Below are 20,153 nucleotides of genomic sequence, written 5' to 3'. Positions count from 1 at the left end.
GGTAGTGCAACACCAGGAAACTCGTTGCAAAGGTGGAGAAAGCTCTCATCACCCCCATCTCCGTATCTCCCATAATGCAAAACAAGCAACACCAGGCAACTCGTTGCAAAGGTGGAGAAAGCTCTCATCACTCCTATCTCTGTATCTCCCATAATGCAAAGCAAGGAGATGTGCTTTGCATTATGGGAGATATGGAGATAGGGGTGATGAGAGCTTTCTCCACCTTTGCAACGAGTTGCCTGGTGTTGCACTACCTTACCCCAGTCCTGAAGATACTTTCAGGCGCAAACTTTGTTTGTTCACACTTGGATAAAGGATTAAGCTAAACTTATTATAGTCTAACTAAGTTAAAAATAAACTCTCAACATCTTTCTCTGAATCCGGAGTAATTTAATAATAAGGTTGCACACCCTTTGGCAACTCCTACAGGTTAGGATGACCTCTCATTGCTTCTGCCTTTGTATCTCCACTACTGGGCCTGGCTCCCACTGACGAGACCTCAATAAAGGTCGAAACCGGTATGGGTAGTGGCCCTTGCCTTAATGCATAGCATCAAACATATTCGCAAGGAGATGTGCTTTGCATTATGGGAGATACAGGATAGGAGTGATGAGAGCTTTCTCCACCTTTGCAACGAGTTCCTGGTGTTGCACTACCTTACCCCAGTCCTGAAGATACTTTCAGGAGCAAACTTTGTTTGCTCACACTTGGATAAAGGATTAAACTAAACTTATTATTCCTGCATGTCTATTCATTTTCCAAGTCAAAACCATATGGTCACTCTCTCCAACTGGTGGGAGAGATGTCAACTCAGTTATTATCAACTCTTCTGATGCTATAACCAAATCCAAAACTCTTTTTCCCTCTGTTACATGTTGCCTAAGACATTTGTCCCTCAAGAATTCTAGAAATTCCATTCCCCTATTGCTACATTACTATTATTATTACTATTATTACGGGCAACTCCAGGGAGTCATTAGACTCATCGAGGGAGGCCCCAAATCATATTCATCACAACTATTTGACATTCATACAGTATCTATCATACCTCGCCTTAAACTCATTCACTGTCACAGCATCCACTACAGACTCAGGGAGCGCATTCCACTCATTCACTACTCTAAAAGTAAAGAACCCAGCTCTAACACCTTTACTAACCACACTTTTGCCCAGTTTCCATGGATGTCCCCTAGTCCTCCCACAACCAGCCCTGTTCTCAAAAATATCTTCTGAATTAATTTTATAGAAACCCTTCAGTAATTTGAATGTCTCAATCATATCTCCCCTTCTCCGCCTATCAACCAATTTTTGCAACCCACAAATCCTCAACCTGTTCTCATACGGTTCATTCCACAGACCTGCTATCATCTTGGTCACTCGCCTCTGGATCCTCTCCACCTCCTCCCCATCAAGAAGAAACCTAGGTGACCAAATCTGAGCACAGTAGTCTAGATGGGGTCTTATCAAGGCTCGATAGAGAGGAACAATAACCTGCTTGTCTCTGCTTGTCAACGTATTCTTCAGCAACCAAGTGATTTGATGAGCTGTTTTGGTCACTTTTGCAATGTGTCCCCTAAATTTCAATTCCTTATCCACCAACACTCCTAAATCTCGTGCCTCATCAATTTCCTGGAGCAGGGTTCCACCAATGCAGTAAACTGCCGCCAATCTTTTCACCCCAAAATGCATAACCTTACATTTTGCCACATTAAACTGACATCCATTCTCCTTAGCCCAGACCTCCAATCTATCCAAATCATCCTGCAAAATTTTGACGTCATCTGCATTCACTATTGCCCTACCCAACTTCGCATCATCTGCAAACAAATGAACTGTTCCTCTCAGATCATTTCCTATATCATTTATGAACAAATTAAACAGCAGTGGTCCAAGAACAGATCCTTGTGGCACACCACTAGTCACAGGCCGTCTTGTGGACTCTACTCCCGAGTAAATCACTCTCTGATATCTCTCCGTCAACCACCCTCCTATCCATCTCACCAACCCTATGTCCATTCCCATATGCTGCAATTTACTGATTAGAATTCCATGTGGAATCCTGTCAAAGGCCTTAGCAAGGTTCAGTAGAATCACCGTAAACCCATTACCCTTATCCAGTTCAGCCGTCACTGTGTTATAATACGTGAGCAAGTTACTGAGGCATGACCTACCCTTCACAAAACCATGCTGTCCCCGATACAGTATCCCATTTTCTTCTATCCAATCTTGTATTTTCCACTTGACTATTTTCTCTAAGACCTTGACAATGATTCCTGATATGCTAATCGGTCGGTAATTTACAACAGCAGTCTTGGAACCACCTTTATGCAGTGGAACTATTTTCCCCTCTTTCCACCCGCTCGGGACTAACCCAGACCCGAGACTCAAATTAAACAAAATGGTCAAGGGTAGTGACAATTCTTTAGCTGCTTCTCGTACAACACGAGCTGGTATACCATCCAATCCCACAGATGTATTGACATTGAGGTTATGCAATAGACTACTCACCTCCACTTCATTAACCACAATTCCCGTATAATCTACTGGTTTATTCGTTTCTGCAATGTCACCACCTGGATGATATACTTTTGCAAAGTGCTCACTCAGTAACTCAACTATCTCAACTGATTCAGTTACCTCCCTACCATCGGCATTCTTTAAAATCAATCTGCCATGTACATTTTTCCTTTTACTTGCTACATATCTAAAAAACTGTTTAGGATTCTCTTTAGCCTGCATGGCCAATGTTCTCTCGTAATCCTTTTTTGCTTTTCTTACCACACTCGTCACCCTTCTGGCCTGCGCTTTATACCGTTCATGTGCCTGCCAGTCACCCTTCTCCTTAAATTCCCTCCATAGTTGTTTCTTTTTTTGCAACTCAAGCTTAATGGTGTTATTCATCCATTTAACCCCTACTTGATTTATTATTCGGACTCTAGGTATACAGTCAGCCATTGCTTCATGCAAGCACTTCTTAACTACCTCCCATGCACTATCAACTTCTAGTCCTTGCAGTTGTACATGCCATGGCACTGAACCAATCAAACTCCTAAGCTTGTCATACTTTCCCGCCCGATAATTCCACATGTACCCTGTCTTAATTGAAAATTCTACACCTTTAGCCACCTCCCAAGTTAAACCCTATGATCACTCTCACCGATTGGTGGCAATGTGGTCACATTTGTTACAGCCAAATCCTCAGATGTAATTACTAGGTCAAGCACTCTCTGACCCCTAGTATTTTCCATTACATGCTGTCGCAGATAGTTATCCCTTAATAACCGCATAAAATCCAGTTCCTTCCTCCCGTGTGTCCTCTCCTCACTCCAATCAATGCGACCATAGTTGAAATCTCCCATAATAATCACCCTCCTTCCACCCATTTCTTCTATTTGCTTGTGCATACTGTCACCACCATCTTTTCCATCACCTGGTCTATAGCAGCACCCAATTGTATATTTAGTTCTGCTAGCCACAATCTCACACCAAATGGCCTCAAATGTGCTGTTTTCTCTATCCTGCAATTCAACTTCTATTCTCCTTGGCTGGAGCTCATCAGCTATCATCAACAATACTCCTCCCCCCATTTTATTCTCTCTGTCATTCCTGAACACACTATACCCATCACATTCAATCCCACTAGTTATATCATCTACAGTCAGCCATGTTTCACTAATACCTATAACCTGTGGTCTGAAAGTGCCAACCATGGCCAAAAACTCTTCCTTCTTGTTCCTAATACTCCTAGTATTAGTGTACATGAATTTAAGACCCCCATTAGCCCCAACCCTACCTTGATGCCTTATATTAACTATCCCACTCTGATTTGTTGTCCTTATTTGCTCTGGCATATTATATTCATTCTTACATTCAACTGCCTCCATAAGGACTGTATCTCTACCCCCCCCCCCACTAACAAATCTAGTTTCCCTGAATTTGCACATCCACTACATTCAGCAACACTTTCTCAAGTCTTCTTACACCGTAACCATTCAAATGCAAGCCATCCATCTTATATGGATCCTTTTGCCCATCAAACTCACTCCACACATCCACAAATTCCACACCACTCGTCATACATAACCCACGCATAAAGTCATTTGCAATTTTAGCCCTCCTTTTAAACATTTCACTGTCATATCGTGGCAAAAGACTAATCATTCTAACTCTCTCACTCTTTTCTTTTGCTACCTCAAACAATTCATTCAGGTCTTCTATCATTTCCATTTTATCTCCTTTCAAATCATTCGTACCTGCCACAGCAATCATTTCTTTCACCCTTTCCTTTTGCTCTCTAATAGACACAGTTACGTCCTTTATGGTCGCACCAGGTTGGTACGATTTTGTCAAATCCTCTACTAACACACCTCGTACTAACGAGTCTCCATACAGCACTCTATCCTTCATTTTGTTCATGTTCACATTCATACGTCTATTTTTCCTGTCATACCTTTTATTATTGGTTGGTTCATTCAGTCTACTTTTGTTCATGCACTCTAGCTGCTGTTTTGCTCTTTCTATCGCACTATTCAACAACGCGATCTCACTCAATGCATCTATCTCATCTTTTTTGTTCTCTGAGAAACCATTTATACTATCATTCACACTTTCTACATTCACACTCTCACAATTTTCATGTACAACATTGCCGTTTCTTGTCATATCCCTATTTCCTTCATTTTGAAGGTTGACAAAAATATCACACTCACGATCCGAAATACACTTCAATTCCGCATTCTCCCTACATTTTCTACACACATTCAATCCTTTATCATCATCTAACCACACTCCGACCGCACTCCGCAAAGCGTACATTTCACAGCTAGTACACTGACTACATGCATCTTCCTCTCTCCAATTTATACTACTGTAGTTAAAATCTCCCATAACAATCATTCTTCTTGCACTTGCCAAACTTAGCTGTCTAAACATCTCCTGGTCCCCATCCTCTGTGCTCCTGGGTCTGTAGCAACACCCCACTAAATATCCTGTCTTACCTACCTCTACCTCACACAATACGCTCTCAAAATCATTTGTCTCACTTCCTTCCAAAGCCTCCACTCTTAGAGGACATTGGTCATCACTTATCATAAGCAGTACCCCCACCACTACGCTTTCCCCTCCTATCCTGACGAAAAATGCTATACCCAGTGACTTCTATTCCTGTTATTATATCCCCTTCTGTCAACCATGTCTCGGTGATCCCAATAATTTTTGGCCAGGCTGATGCTATCTGCACCACCAATTCCTCTCCCTTATTCCGGATACTCCTGGCATTAGTATAAAGCATATAAATGCCAATGTTTCTATACCCAAAGAAATTTTAAAGAAATTAATACAGTAAGAATAATAAATACATAAATACTACAGAAATATTAAAATCCTACTGCTTGGCATATATAATGGTTAAGCATGCACAATTTTAAATTATGAATAATACATGAAACACTACAGCAATAAGATATTGCATATTTTACCTTCAAAGCAGAGTCTGAAAATAGAACCCCATTGTTTCCAATGATGCCTACAGGATATCCATATATTCTTGCAAAACCTATAAAATAATCTTGGTTCATAAACTTTTCTTAAGAGTGCTCTTGAAAAAAGTCATGTATTACAAGTCATATAGCAAAAGTAGCCAGTCAAGATATAAACAGAGCTAGTACAGAAAAGTAACCAAATATGGTCCTTTGTTAATTACAATCAGAATAAATGTACATGTGACATCATGTAAATCCCAAAGAGGCTAAACACGCAGTTCTGGAAATCGCTGATTGGCCACTCTCATTTATAGCTTGTGAATTAATAAATAACAGTAATACTTGAACAGAGAAGTTTTAAAAATATATATAAATAACAAGGAAAATAATCAAAAGCAATGTCTTCATATACTTGATTGCTTATATTCACCTCCAGTAACAATCTAAAGATGAAAACTAGCTTGCAAAAGTTATTCTTCATCTTTACATGTTATTGGATGTGAACAAACTAAGGAAATATAGCACAGCTTAATTTAGATACTACAAAACAGAACTTTTTTTATTAACATAATCTAAACTCAGTTTATTTTTGGCTTTTAACAGAGATAGAACAGCACAAGTTTAAACTATTGCTTGTACATTTTAATTATTAAAACATCACATATGTTATAAATGAATGAATATAACTGAGATGTTACCTATACCAAAATATTTTTTAGTGATTACTTCTCTAGTGGCAGAGCTATGGCTTATCAAGAGAGAGAGAGAGAGAGAGAGAGAGATAGTATTAGAGAAACTGATAAGAAAATCAACTGAACTAGAAAATTATTGATTTTCTGATAACTGATTAGAAATCAATTAGAAAATCACAATGCAAAATTTACTATTACCAATAAATTATTTTCTGTGGATGATAGCCATATGCTAAAGGCTTGGTTGTGATAATATTTATAAATGAATTGTCAAGAGAACATGTAGCTCACCAGTATACAGCAATCTTTAATGCAACGTTCTATGGTTATTTCGGATAACATAATATGAAGGCATTAATGAAAACAAAAGTGTGCACACAAAATAATTTTGTGAGTTTTTATACTTATGACATGAATTCTGGAAAAAAAATATGCTGGAAAAGTGATTATCAGGAAAAAATTGAAAAGTGTAAAGGTTGAAAAGGTTGCATTGGAAAATATTTTTAGAAAATAGCTTTCCTAAAAATAATTTATTTTGGAGGAGCATTTCATGAGATTTGCAGGCTAGCCAGCATCATTCTTGCATAGCAACCCCACTGCACTGGTCTTAAAATCATACATACCTCTATCATCTCTTGTTACACTGACATCTTCAAATTCTTCTTTCTCATTTAGACACATCTGTAAAACCAACTAACAAACCATACTTCATAAGTTTTGAATCATTAAAGGGCTTACTAGTTTTTGCAATTATTTCTACCACTGCATAAATAATACATGAATTTTTATGATAGCAAATTCTAATTCATCATAAATGCACAGAGTCTTAAAAATGCTTTGCCTGATTATTCCAAGATGTTTCCAAACCAACGATTTTATTTTTTAAAAATTTGCTAGACAAAGAATGAAAGTTTCTCATAATCACACCTGATACTGCATTCTTTTGAATGGTAACAGTTTTCTGACTTTTTTTTTTTTTTTTGGACTGTTTGTTTGAATAGCTAATGTATCACTCTCCAACCAACAGGCTGTGCATTCAAATCCCACCAGGAGCACATTTGTTTTTCGAATGCCTTAGGTGGTAGATGCATGTCATTGGCCAACATGAATTCCCCCCCCCCCCTACTGGCAGCCTGAAATGTGGCTGGCAAAGTATCATAAGGCCTAGCACTGTGGAGTTGGCAAATGGATGAGTAATCCATTTGCCAACTCCACAGTGCCAACTCAAAAGTACTAAAGACTAGGAGCCCATTTGTGAGATTTATATATATATTTTTAATTATCTTCACTATTCATAAAACACAGCAACTACTTCAGTCGTCTTTAAAAATCCTGCTTTGAAGTTGTACATGGTTACACTCTTTACACAATATGACAGCGAATGATTTCTTATTCCTTATGCTACCATAGTTACAGATGAATAGAACTTTTTGGATTTTCCCAGAACAAACTGGTCATTTCTACAACAGAACACAATTCACCCTTTTTTTGTTTACTGTTCCTCTCACACAACTCAACTATTCCTATATTTAATTCAACATTAAATGAACAACTTTTTGAATCATATTAAGAAATTCTGTCTAACTTTTAATACCAGCAGTGATTTAACGAATTTACTTTTTAAGTATTAAAAAAAAAAAACACTTCAAGTTTAATATCAACCAATTTTGATGTGAAAGGGCATAGGCAGAACTCCTAAACCCTGACTCTCTTCTATCCGAGGATGACTGAGTCAACTCATTAGAAGTTTACGAGCATTTTTAATGGAGCTGAGCTGCCATTCATCTGCTGCATTCTCTATGGGATGGTGTGTTATATTGGCAGATGTATGGGAGGTAAAACTTGAGTTACTGGGACTAAAAACTTTGTTGCTACCTCTGTATGAAAATATCTAACTCACCTTCAGATGAAAGCCCTCAATTGTTCTTTGCATCAGAGATAGATACAAATCAAAGTCTTTCCAACCAAAGGACACTTGCTATTATCAACCGAGATACAGATGATGCACTTAGCCTTAACTTTTGGAAATTAGTGAATAGCCACACTCCATCCTTTAGTGGTTGGCATTCTTCTGTAGTTGAGTTCACAGTTATTGACAGTTTGAAGACTTTGGGATCAGAGTACAGTAGACAACTGACACCATCTCGTATTCCTAAATGGTATATTACCATTTGGAATAGTGCAAATTTAATAATCAATTTTCTGAGTTGCAGAATTAAAAATCTGAGTTTTTCTGAATAGAAAAATCCAGAGATCAACTGACTCAGGAACAGGGAATTCTGCTGAGAAATAGTTGAAATAGTTCCTCTAGTCAGTGACAATAATCAAATAGCTTTTTTCATGACAGACTGGTTACAATGTTACGTAGGAATCTTTAAATATATTAAACTATTAAAAAATATCTTAATATTAATTTTAATATAGATAACCAGCTAGCAAATACATAACCAAGAAATATAAGAAGATAATTCAAACTAATTTTAACATATGCTATGGCATCAATGACAAAACTACATTAAAAATGAAGATATTAAAAAAAAAAAAAGAATTTGGTATTATTAAAATTCATGAGTGTTAAAAAAATTACAAAACGGATTTACTCAGCCATGTGACATAAGAAAAAAACTAAAAGCTGAGAAAAGATTAAAACTATTTATTATAGGAACACACAACTAATTTTGTCTTCTGAGAAGACTTCATCAGGTGCATATTGTGAAAAGAGAAATACTAAAAATATACATTACAAGAGAACAACAGCTATTAATTAAGTTGCAAATGGATTGCTGACATTTGAATGTGTTGTTCTGGATGCATGTTCATGATCTCATGCTTGGCAAATAGCATATGTCAATGTTGGATAGCTGAGGAATAACAATCAGAAAGAGCTTAGAGTAGTAAGATGGACAGGATTCAGGAACAATTTCTGTTGATTTAATAATTCTTCCCTTAAGCTCATCACAGAATCTAAAAATGCTTTCTGATTTGTATCACATATATATATAAAGCTAGAATACAAAGTGAAGTGTGAGATATTAGGAAAGCAAAAATTTATAGATAAAAGGACTACTTCATATAGTAAGCTGTGATTAAATTGGAAACCTGACAAACAGCACAATAAAAATTTTGAAAAACATTGTTGATAGTAATAAAATCTGAAATGGGTTGAACTACCCAAGTACAGGGTGATTATAATTAAAGTTCACATTTCAATAGGCTGTAACTGGATAACTACTCAGTGGAAAAATTTAACATGATGACATGTGCAGCAATGGAATTTTATTTTGCACAAAAACCAACATTAGATCTAAAAGTTGTCACTAGGGCAAATACAGGGTATTGCAATGCATGTAAATTATGTATGGTACTCCTGGCATGCAGTGAAACTGCAACCATACCATTTATGCAAATGACAAATGTCCCCAATGATATACTTCGAAAGAAGCTTCTATAAAAGCAGGTAGTTTTAAAAGTTGCTGCTAGGGCAATTACATGGCACTGCAATACCACAATGGGTAATTCAAAACCACAATACATAGAGATCAAATGGAAAGAAAAAAAAAAAATAGAAAACAGTGCAAACTGACTTAACACTTATTTTTATGACTTATAAAAAATAAAAGATTCCTGGCAGACTCACTGAGCTAAAAGAATTACAGATTTTGTGACATATCTAGCCAAAATCCCACAGAGACGACAGAATTTTCTCAGTTGTTTGGGTTTTCCTTCCAGCAGGCAGGAAAACTGACAGATGAACACTAAACAGATGGCACTTTTTGTTGCCTGTTTGTTCAGATTATGACAAAGTAATGAGGCTATGAAGTGTATACATAATGTACACTGGTGTCCAAAAGCTAAGGACGAACTACATTTATACCTGTATATGCAAATTTTTATTTATACAAATCAAATTGCAATACTTTTCTGGCAAAAGTTACCAATTTCCTGAGGACATAGTTAAGGAATTAATGTATAGTGCTTACAGAAAACTATGCAGAGATACATTTCAGTATGGAAAATGTTAATCCTGAACTGCAATGCAGTTCTCACAACATTGTGCCATTCTTAGCACCAAGTGATGCAGGAGTTCTTGAGGCAAACCCACTCCTCCTTCAGAGCAAGAATAAGGCCTTGTTAGTTTTCTGGAGTGGAATTTCAAGCAACAATGCATCTCCCTATTGCATTCCAAACATGTTCTATGGAGTTGAGATCTGGAGGAGTGTGCTGGCCACTCAATTTGATTAATATCCTCCATCTCCAGAAGTATCTCCACTGCTTGTGTACGATGTAGTGTGGCACTGTCATCCATAAAAAATGAATTCTTTGTCTACAGCACCATGGAACAATCAAACATAATGTTGAAGAACTTCATTGCAATATCGTTTACTAGTTATAGTCCAGTTTTCCAACACTTGTAGCTCAGTGTATCCATTAAGCATAATGCCTTCCCACACCATGACCCCAGCACTGCGGTATCCATCCCTTTCAATAACATTCTCAGGATGGTAAACAGTACCATTTCACTCTTTACAGATGAGAGTACATTAGCCCATTGGCATCTTGTCCAATTTATATGGATACAACACCACTGAAAATGTGCTCTACAATGAGCTGTGGATAAAGCAACGCAAAACTACAGGACTTTGGGTGTATATGCCTACTTGTCACATACATCTTGCCATGGTTCATTGAGATATTCACATACTTGTGCTTGAATGGAGCCAACTTGCAAGCTGACCTGCCATGAAGTGTTGATTGCATTTTGCCAAGCATCTGTCTTCATGCTCTATAGCAGAGCACCCATGAACTCTTAGCAAATGTCTGGAACACATTCCATTGGTTTGAAACGCTGCCCAGAACCTAGATATAACAGTATGTGAGATTCCAAACTCTCTAGCAATATCAGTAATTTAATGGCCATCTTCAAGCTTTCCAATAATTCTTTTCCATGTGAAATCATCTAGTGATATCTTTGAGACCCGTGTGTAGAGGTTTAAGTGCTGTGAGGACATCATATTGGAGGTTTAATGGATTGTATACAGCACTCAGAAAGGATTAAAACAGAATTCAATACTTCCTATATATTTCGTCTCAGTAAATGAGACATCTTCAGGGATTACAAAAAAACTAATGTAACATCAAAAACAAATAACACACAATACTAAGCCCAACCATGTGGGCGACACTAAAGTCCTATCTAAGTGGAGCGCCCTTTAAGGGCAGTTGTAAGTGCCCTGGAATGTAAAGTGGGACCTCTGGTGATAAGCGTTTCCCAAATCTTAGGAAGCTTAATGCAACCATATTTGTTGAGATTTGGTCGATTCCTGAGAGCTGCTGCTGCTGATTCTAAGAATAGTCTCTCTTTTTTGAATTTGCTGTGGTGGAGCATGGTGGTTTTTTTCCATGAGATCCTGTGGGTTGTATCCAAGACATGGTCAGCCAAGCCTGACTGACCACAGTTGTGTTTGAGGATGTATGACTTATGTTCCTCCAGGCGGATAGTGGCTGAGCTGCCTGTCTGTCCAAAGTATGCCAAGGGAGCTGATCTTTTGTAGAGCGGATAAGGGTAGCAAGTTTGCAGTGGGGCTTAAATGCTGCGTGTAGGTTGTACTTTTTTAAAATCTTGGCTATTTTTCCGGATGTGCCACGGATGTAGGGTATGGTGATGGCATTTCCATCACCATACCCTACACCACCACCAAGAAAACAAAAGTACTGTACATAAACTCTTACAAGTTGGAAAGATTGTTCTTAGAAGCAACAGAAGCTTTGAAACATACTCCAAATCTCAACAAATATGGCTGTATAAATTTGCCTAAGATCTGGGAGACAGTCATCTTAAGACATAACTAGTACCGGCTTTTTCTCTCTGTTTTTTTTAGGCCTTTAGTCTTTGTGTAGTAACTGCAATTTTTTTTTTCAGATAGAGGGCGCCTAATTAGGACTTTAGTCTTTGTGTTGCTGCTACAATTTTGTTAAACTAGTCCATTGATTACACCATGTTGTTGTTGTAGTCTCGCATATTGTGACAAACTGTTTTTGTGCCCTGAAGATGCTGGTTATAACACCAGCAAAATATCAGCAATAAGTCAATAAATTATTATTTACTTCTAATTTTGTGTTCTGATATATACCGTCAAAAATAAAACAACATTATTTTAATGAAATTCATTTATTTTTATGAAAAATAAAACCATAATATACTTTATAAATTTAAAGTGATGCTGTTTAGTAAACAGGCGTCACTTTTTTTTTCCCTCTTTGGAACTCAGAAAGAACTTTTTTTACATGGCAAAAAAGTAATAATAGAAATAAACTGACTGCAAAATGTTTTGTGTGCTACTCTAATAAATATTGTGATATAATGCTTTGCTGTGCTCTCAGTTTCATTTTATATGAAACGCACATGCATTTCAATACATGAGAACAATTTTTTTACTCCATTTTAGTTCAATTTACAAAATGAAGCAGTAGTTTAATGTTTAACTGTTTCCTAACCCTTGCTTGTGTCTACCAAACTAATTTTTAAGTGCAATTGTTGTTGTTGTTGTTATGTTCCATCGAGTCGTTTTCGACTCCTGGTGATTCTGTGAACATACATTCTCCATTCAGATCTGTCCCTGGCCATATCTTTCAGAATTTCCAAGAGAATTCTGTTTCTTTAACTCCATCCACCCATCTAATTCTTGGTCTTCCTCTTCTCCTGCTTCCATCAACTTCAACAAGCATCATCATCTCCAGACTGTCATTTGCTCGCATAATATGTCCGAAGTATCACAATTTTTGCTTCATGATTATAGTTTTGAGGGAGCAATCTGGCTTTATTCTGTCTAACACTAATTTATTGGTTTGATTTGCAGTCCATGGTATTTTTAGTAAGCATCTCAAAACCCATAATTCAAATGCATCTATCTTCCTTCTTTCACTCTTTCTCAGGGTCCTACTTTCACATCCATACAGTACCACAGGGAATACCATTGCTTTCACGATTCTGATTTTTGTTGCGAGGCTAATATCTTTATCTTTAAAGATCTTGCTTAAATTTGTCACTGCTTTCTTTCCAAGTAATAATCTTCTTCTAACTTCTTCAGTACAATAATCACCTTTATCAATTCGGGATCCTAGGAGCATAAAATTGTTAACTGCTTCCATTTTCTCCCCATCTACTTCAAAATCATTAAGTTCACATGTTGCCATAACTTTTGTCTTTTTGAGGTTAAGTTTAAGACTATATTTAGCACTTTCTTCTTTAACTTTCATAATAAGTTCCTCCAAATCTTCTTTGCATTCTGCTAGCAAGGTGGTATCATCTGCATACTTCAAATTATTAATATTTCTTCCAGCAATTTTAATTCCAACTGAAAACTCCTCCAGCCCTGCCATTCTTAAAATGTATTTGCTGTACGAGTTAAACAGGTACGGAGATAAAATACATCCTTGTCACACCCCTTTACCTATTGTGAAATACTCGGTTTCTCCAAGATCTGTTCGGAAATGAGGAATTATAATAAAGATTACTCAGAAGGATAATGAAATGCTCTGGGACTCCCATTGTTCTTAACGCATTCCACAGTTTCAGTTTCATATGATCTACAGAGTCAAAAGCCTTGCTATAGTCAAGGAAACAAAGGTAGACATTCTTTTGATATTCCTGTGCTCTTTAAGTGCAATTACAAAATAATGAAATAGTCATTTATATATTTTTTACCAAAGATTTTTCAATTATAGCTAAATTTCTCAAAATTTAATGACAAAACAGGCAATTTTTAATTAGATCATATATTTTGAAAGTTTCAGGCCAAAAATAATCTCACCTGTGACTAATGTATCGCCATAAAGAGCTTTAAATTCATCAAATTTACTTCCATCTACTACTCGTGCTATTACCTGTAAATGTACAAGATTTCATTCTTAATCATAAGCATTAGTTTTCCCCATAAGCAATATCTTTAAATAAAATTTTTAAATTACAGAAAACTGGGTAATTTGACTTACATAACTGACTTCATATTTAAAGTCACTTAAGTACTTAGCTGCAGTAGCAATTACAAAAAGGAACCTAATGATTTACCAAAATCCTAATAATAAGAACATTAAGGCTCCCAGTATTTTGTGTATTATAATGGTATTTGCAATAGTGAGAGGATTCACTTAGTTCCTTTTGAAACACTAGAAGAATTTTGCAGTAAAATATAACAGCATCAATAGTAAGCATATTTGATAAGTTATTTTTCAAACAGAAAATTTTATAAATTACAAGTCTGCTTTTTATAATGTTTTGTTTCTGCTTTTAAATGTAAATGCTACTTACCTCCTTAACATCAAAGCTTTTTAACAGATTATCGCCAACAATACCATATAAATCATCAGACGGATAAAGAGGTTCTTCAGGTTCTGTCAAGGATAACTTGAAAAAAAAAAATATATATATATATATATATATATATACATATACATACACACACACAATGATGCATAGTGTCTAGATTATTATTGTTACTATTATTTTTTATTTCTTTTTTTACAAAATGCATAATATAAAAGGAAAGAACCTAAAAAGCATTAAAAACTATTAAAAGAAAATACAGTAGACATGCACTACAGTGACCACCACTGTAATGAAATGATGTGCTATAATAAACTATGGAAAAGTGAAAAGACTTAGCTTAAGTTCTCTCACAAAACTAATGCTACATTATGCTCATTATTGCACATAGTAACTGCACAAAACCTTCGCACATAGCAAACCAAATTTCCTCACAAATGACGTAAAAATTCATGTCACAAAATACAGCTGTTGGATATAATCCTATGAGAAGTACTGCATGAAATAGTAGAAACAGTAATAGACAAGGACAAGAGGACATCCCTAGGGAATGTGAAAGGATGTGGTGAGTAGGGTGAGAAGTGGCTTTTTTTTCCATGGAGGGCCTTAGAGTGGTGCATGTACAAACAGTAAATGGGCTTAAGGAGTGGTATGATAGACTGTGTTGTCTAAGATGGGCTTCCTGCAATGAGTTATGATTCTATGGTGGACAGGAATGATAATAATAATAACAATATGAAATTTATTCACATTTTGTATTAAAACTAGAAATAAAACATAGAAGAAAATAGTAAAAAAGACCAGTAAAATTAGAAAATGGTGGGAAATCATGCATTCATAACAGACTAGAAAGGATTGGCAAGAACTATACGTAAACAACGCAAAATGACTACATGAAAAAGTACATATGTAAACAATAAGGGGAGATATATAAGACAAACTAGAAGAGTATGAAATTATAAAGATGAAAATCCACAATTAATATTTAAATTTTGAAACATTACACTACATTAAATTAATGTCACTTAACAAAAATCATCATAATGAACTAAATATATGTGGTCCTATGAAAATAAAAAATAACTTGAAAAATTAAACAGCCAGACAAATTTATATATAATTGGTCACTTCCACTTACAAAGAATGAAGGGACACTGATAAACAGCTATATTATTAGTCATCCATATTAATCAACCTAAAGAAGAGGGGGGGGTTGGCACAGCTGGTGTGAACAAGTCAGTCTCCTAATGGGACAGAGACCTAATGCCGCTGATTTGTTCACACTAGTACTGTGCCAACCACTGTCCTAGACTGACTAATGCAGACTAGCTGTTCATAACTTGTGTCACTCTCTTTTTCTAATTGGAAGCAGACAATTATAAAGTTCACTGACTAATCAAGTTTTCAGGTTATTTTTGATTTTAATGGTACAGATTGCAATATTAGTTTGTCATGAATTGCATGTTAAGTAGCATTAATTTTAGGTAAGCGACAATAATAAGATGTGATATTAATATTAGCTGTCACAACATTACAAAAGTTAAATATTAATTCTAGATTTTAATTTTTATAATTTCATACTCTTCTCTTCTTCCATTTCCCCATCCATTTCCTTTATTTTTTGGGAATGAAGTGGGGAGGGATATCAGCAATTTTGTTTTCCTAAAAAAAAATGGCTGACACTATTTGCACATAAATATAGTTTGTAAACTTCACTATATCGAACCTTGCAAACAGTTTATTTGCAAGGTTCAACATAGCGAATCTTGCAAAAAAACTATTCTCTTGTCCCTAGGGATTCACTACACTGAGGGGTCTACTATATAATAAATATCTTTCTTGAAAAATAGACTAACAAGTAAAGGTGGGGGGGGGGCTATTACCTGCTTTATAAGAGTATGATTCTGCTGCATCCTGAAGTCTCCCATGTGACCAGATCTTATGCACAGATCTGGTCACATGGGTTTCTTGGATATCAGGAGGTAGTGAGAGGATCCAGAGATGAGCGACCATGCTGGTGACAGGTCTGTGGATAGATTAAAGGTGAGTGGGTTGCAAAGTTCAGATGATAAGCAGAAAAGAGAGGACACAATAGAAACTTATAAGTTACTAAAGGAGGTTCTATAAGAATTGTAATAGATATGGTATGAAGGTCAGCAATAAAAAGACAAAGACAATGAAAATAGGTAGAATCATTGAAAATGTCAACTGTGTTGTGAATGGAGAACCTGTGGAACAAGTAAAACATTTTAGTTACTTAGGCACGATTTTTACTGAAGATGGTAAATTAAATATAGAAATAGACAACAGAATCAGCAAAGCTGGTATGGTGGGAAGTCAATTGAATAAATTCATATGGAATAAGAGAGAAATTAGTCGGAACACTAAATTAGCTGTATACAAGACAGTGTTCAAACCAGTTTTAACTTATGGATCTGAGAGCTGGGTCAGAAGTAAAACACTTGACCAAAGACTAGAGACCGCAGATATGAGAGTCCTGAGAAAGATTAGAGGCGTGAACAGATGGCATCAATGGCAATATCATATTAAAAATGAGGATATTAGGAAAGAACTTGACATTGTCAGCATCCAGGAATGCGTTAGCAGAGCTAATCTCAGGTGGTATGGTCACTTAAATAGAATGGGAGAGGAAAGATTAGCAAAACAAGTGTTCTCTGCCAGGTTGGCAGGAAAACAACCCATAGGAAGACCAAGATATAGGTGGATTGATACGGTACAAAGTGCGTTAGACGATAGAAATATAAGATCTGATAATGTTGGAGTCTTGACAAGTAACAGACTGATTTGGAGGAAAATTGTAGATAGGAAGTTAGTAATGATGTAAATTTTTCATGTAGTACTGTCATATCCTGTACACCCCTTGAGGGTACATGGCAGGAATTTGATGATGATGATGATGGTTCTATAAGATTGACACAAAAGAAATTTTTCAGTATATTACAAATTTAGTGAGTACTAGGAGTCACTCCTGGAAGTTGTTTAAGAGTGTGGTTAATAAAGGTATGCAAACTAGATTTTTTTGCTTAGAAGTGGTGAATGAGTGTAATGGACTGCCAGAAGTTGTGTGTGTCCTAACAGTAAATGAGTTTAAGGACAGGCAAGTATTGTGTGATCCAGTACGATCTTACAGAGATACCCACATAATAATGATAACATTGTTTTATTCCCAAGCAAGCAAGCAGCACAATGTTTGCCTTTAAATTTTCAACTTACACAAGTGGGCCAAGAGCTTACAAGAATAAAAACTTCAGCATGAGAATATTCCTGCCTCCTTATTTAAATGATGACAAACTCTACTCAGGAGGATTTTTTCCTTTTTTTTTTAATATTATTATTACTCAAGACCCCATGGAGTCAAAGACTCATCTAGGAGGTCCTTTTATCATATACACACAGCTCATAATACCGTGCTTTAAACACACTCAAATTCTCTGTAGACATCACACTCTCAGGAAAGGCATTCCAATCATTCACAACTCTGCATGAAAAAAACCTGCTTCTCACTCCCTCACTCACATCCTCTTTATGCAGTTTCCAGGGATGACCTCTGGTTCTTCCCTGATCTCCCATTATTTTCTGTAGAACCTCTCCAGCATTGATCCTATAACAATCCCTTACTAACTAACTAAGGGGTTGTTATAGGATGCAATTTGCATCCTATATGTTACAGATGCAACTTGCAGACTCTGCAAGTTGCATCTTCTCAATTTTTCCTTATACTCAACATTCCAGAGGAGACTGACTAAAGTGGTTAGTCTCCTCTGGACCCTTTCCAACATCTCTTTGTCCTTCTGAAAACCAGGTGACCAAATCTGGGCACAATAGTCCATGTGTTGTTCTGGCTATGTGTCCCCTAAATTTCAGATCCTCATTCACTATCACTCCCAGATCTCTTATTTCCTCCATCTCCGACAATATATATCCTCACCAAGCATAAATTATGCATCCAATTTTTGTTGTCCAAATTTTAAAACCTTACATTTTGCAACATTGAACTCACATTCCCATTCCCGTGTCCAATCACTCAATTTATTCAAGTCTTCTTGTAAGGCCACAACATCTTCTCTCCTCTTCATGATTCATCCCAACTTTGCATCATCTGCAAACAACTGATATCTCCATCCAAATCTTCACCAATAACATTAATATACAAGTTAAACAGCAATGGCCCTAAAAGACCCTGAGGCACACCATAATGCATAATGGAAAAGAAACTTTCCTGGATATCGCTCCCTCCATACACAACTTGTTGATACCTACAGACAGCCAGTCTCCAATCCAATGCACCAATCTAATATCCAACCCCATCCGCTCTAGCTTGACTATCAACTTGTCATGCGATAATCTATCAAAAGTCTTTGCGAAATCTAAATGTATTATGGTGTATCCATCTCCTCTGTCCATGGAAGCAGCCACCTTATTGTAATAATTAAGTAGATTACTAAAACATGACCTCCCTTTAGCAAATCCATGCTGTCCATCAAAGATAATATTATTGTTTTCAATCCAATTATGTATCCTAGTTCTCACAAGCTTCTCCAACAACTTAACTAAACACCTGACACACAGATAGGCCTATAGTTTGATGCTTGAGTTCTGTCACCTCCTTTATGAAGTGGCATAAAGGAGGTGACAGATCTTGTCCTCCTTCTCACTCCTTAGGAACTTGACCCAGTGCAAGACTCGTATTAAAAAAATATGTCAAGGCTGGTGTCAACTCCCTGGCACATTCCTTCAGAATACGTATCACCATGTATTATTATCAAGTCCCACAGGCTTATTTATATCTAATTTGCTCAACTCCCCATACACTTCTTGCTCACTTACAGTGAGCAAAAGGTGTATGGGGAGTTGAGCAAATTAGATATCTTCCCCATTATTAACTGCTCTCAATCTCTCCATGAAGTCACATTCATAAGATTGAAAGACCTTTATGAACTGCTCATTAGGTATCTCCACCATACTTTCTGCAACAGCTATCTTTATACCATTTTCTCCAATCAATGTCATCCTTCCATAATCATTCTTTCTTTTGTTGGCTACATATTGAAAGAACTCCTTAGGATTCTTTTTGGCTTCATTAGCTAACTGCTGTTCATACCTCTCTTTAGCTATCCTCACCAACCAAGTCACCCGCCTTGCCTGGTCTTTTTAGTCCTCATGGAATTGGTTATTTCCACTTCTCTTATGCTGCCTCCATAATGCCCTTTTTCTCTGTATCGCATGCTTAATCTCTTTATTCATCCATTTCACACCTACCTTATTTAACCTTATCACTCTTGGAATATATTTAGACACTGCATCTACTAGATAGTGTTTGAAAATCCCCAAGCTGCATTGATCTCTTTTCCAGTGAACTCCTCGTTCCATGCTACACCCGCAAGCTGTCTCCTGAGCTCTTCACATAATCACTCCCTCTTGTAGTTTCACATATACCCTTTTCTTACAGAGGTCCTCACACTGCTGGCAACCACCCAGGTAATCACCTTATGGTCACCAATTGGTGGGTGATTTGACACTTCATTTATAATTACATCCTCTGATGAGATGACCAAATCCAAGACCCTCAATCTTCGTGTGCCCTCTGTTACATACTGTCTGAGGTAGTTATCCTCAAAAACTCAAGAAAATCATTTT

At 36.6% G+C, this 20,153-nt stretch overlaps 1 protein-coding gene across 1 annotated transcript in view; it reads right to left on the bottom strand.

The window, feature by feature from the left end:
- The window catches only part of Mccc2 (methylcrotonyl-CoA carboxylase subunit 2), a 188,734-nt gene that overhangs the window by 48,492 nt on the left and 120,089 nt on the right, over positions 1-20,153 (bottom strand). The window contains exons 10-12 of the mRNA XM_090412413.1: positions 14,481-14,576; positions 13,984-14,056; positions 5,478-5,554 (exon numbers count right to left, since the gene is read on the bottom strand). Of these exons, the coding sequence (XP_090268539.1) occupies positions 5,478-5,554; positions 13,984-14,056; positions 14,481-14,576 (246 nt within the window). The remainder of the gene's footprint in view (positions 1-5,477; positions 5,555-13,983; positions 14,057-14,480; positions 14,577-20,153) is intronic.

This window comes from Typopeltis vanoorti, chromosome 22, assembly GCF_054136105.1.
Source record: "Typopeltis vanoorti isolate ZY-2024b chromosome 22, IOZ_Tvanoo_1.0, whole genome shotgun sequence".
NCBI classification, from domain to species: domain Eukaryota; kingdom Metazoa; phylum Arthropoda; class Arachnida; order Uropygi; family Thelyphonidae; genus Typopeltis; species Typopeltis vanoorti.
This window is presented reverse-complemented; position numbering and strand designations above follow the sequence as displayed.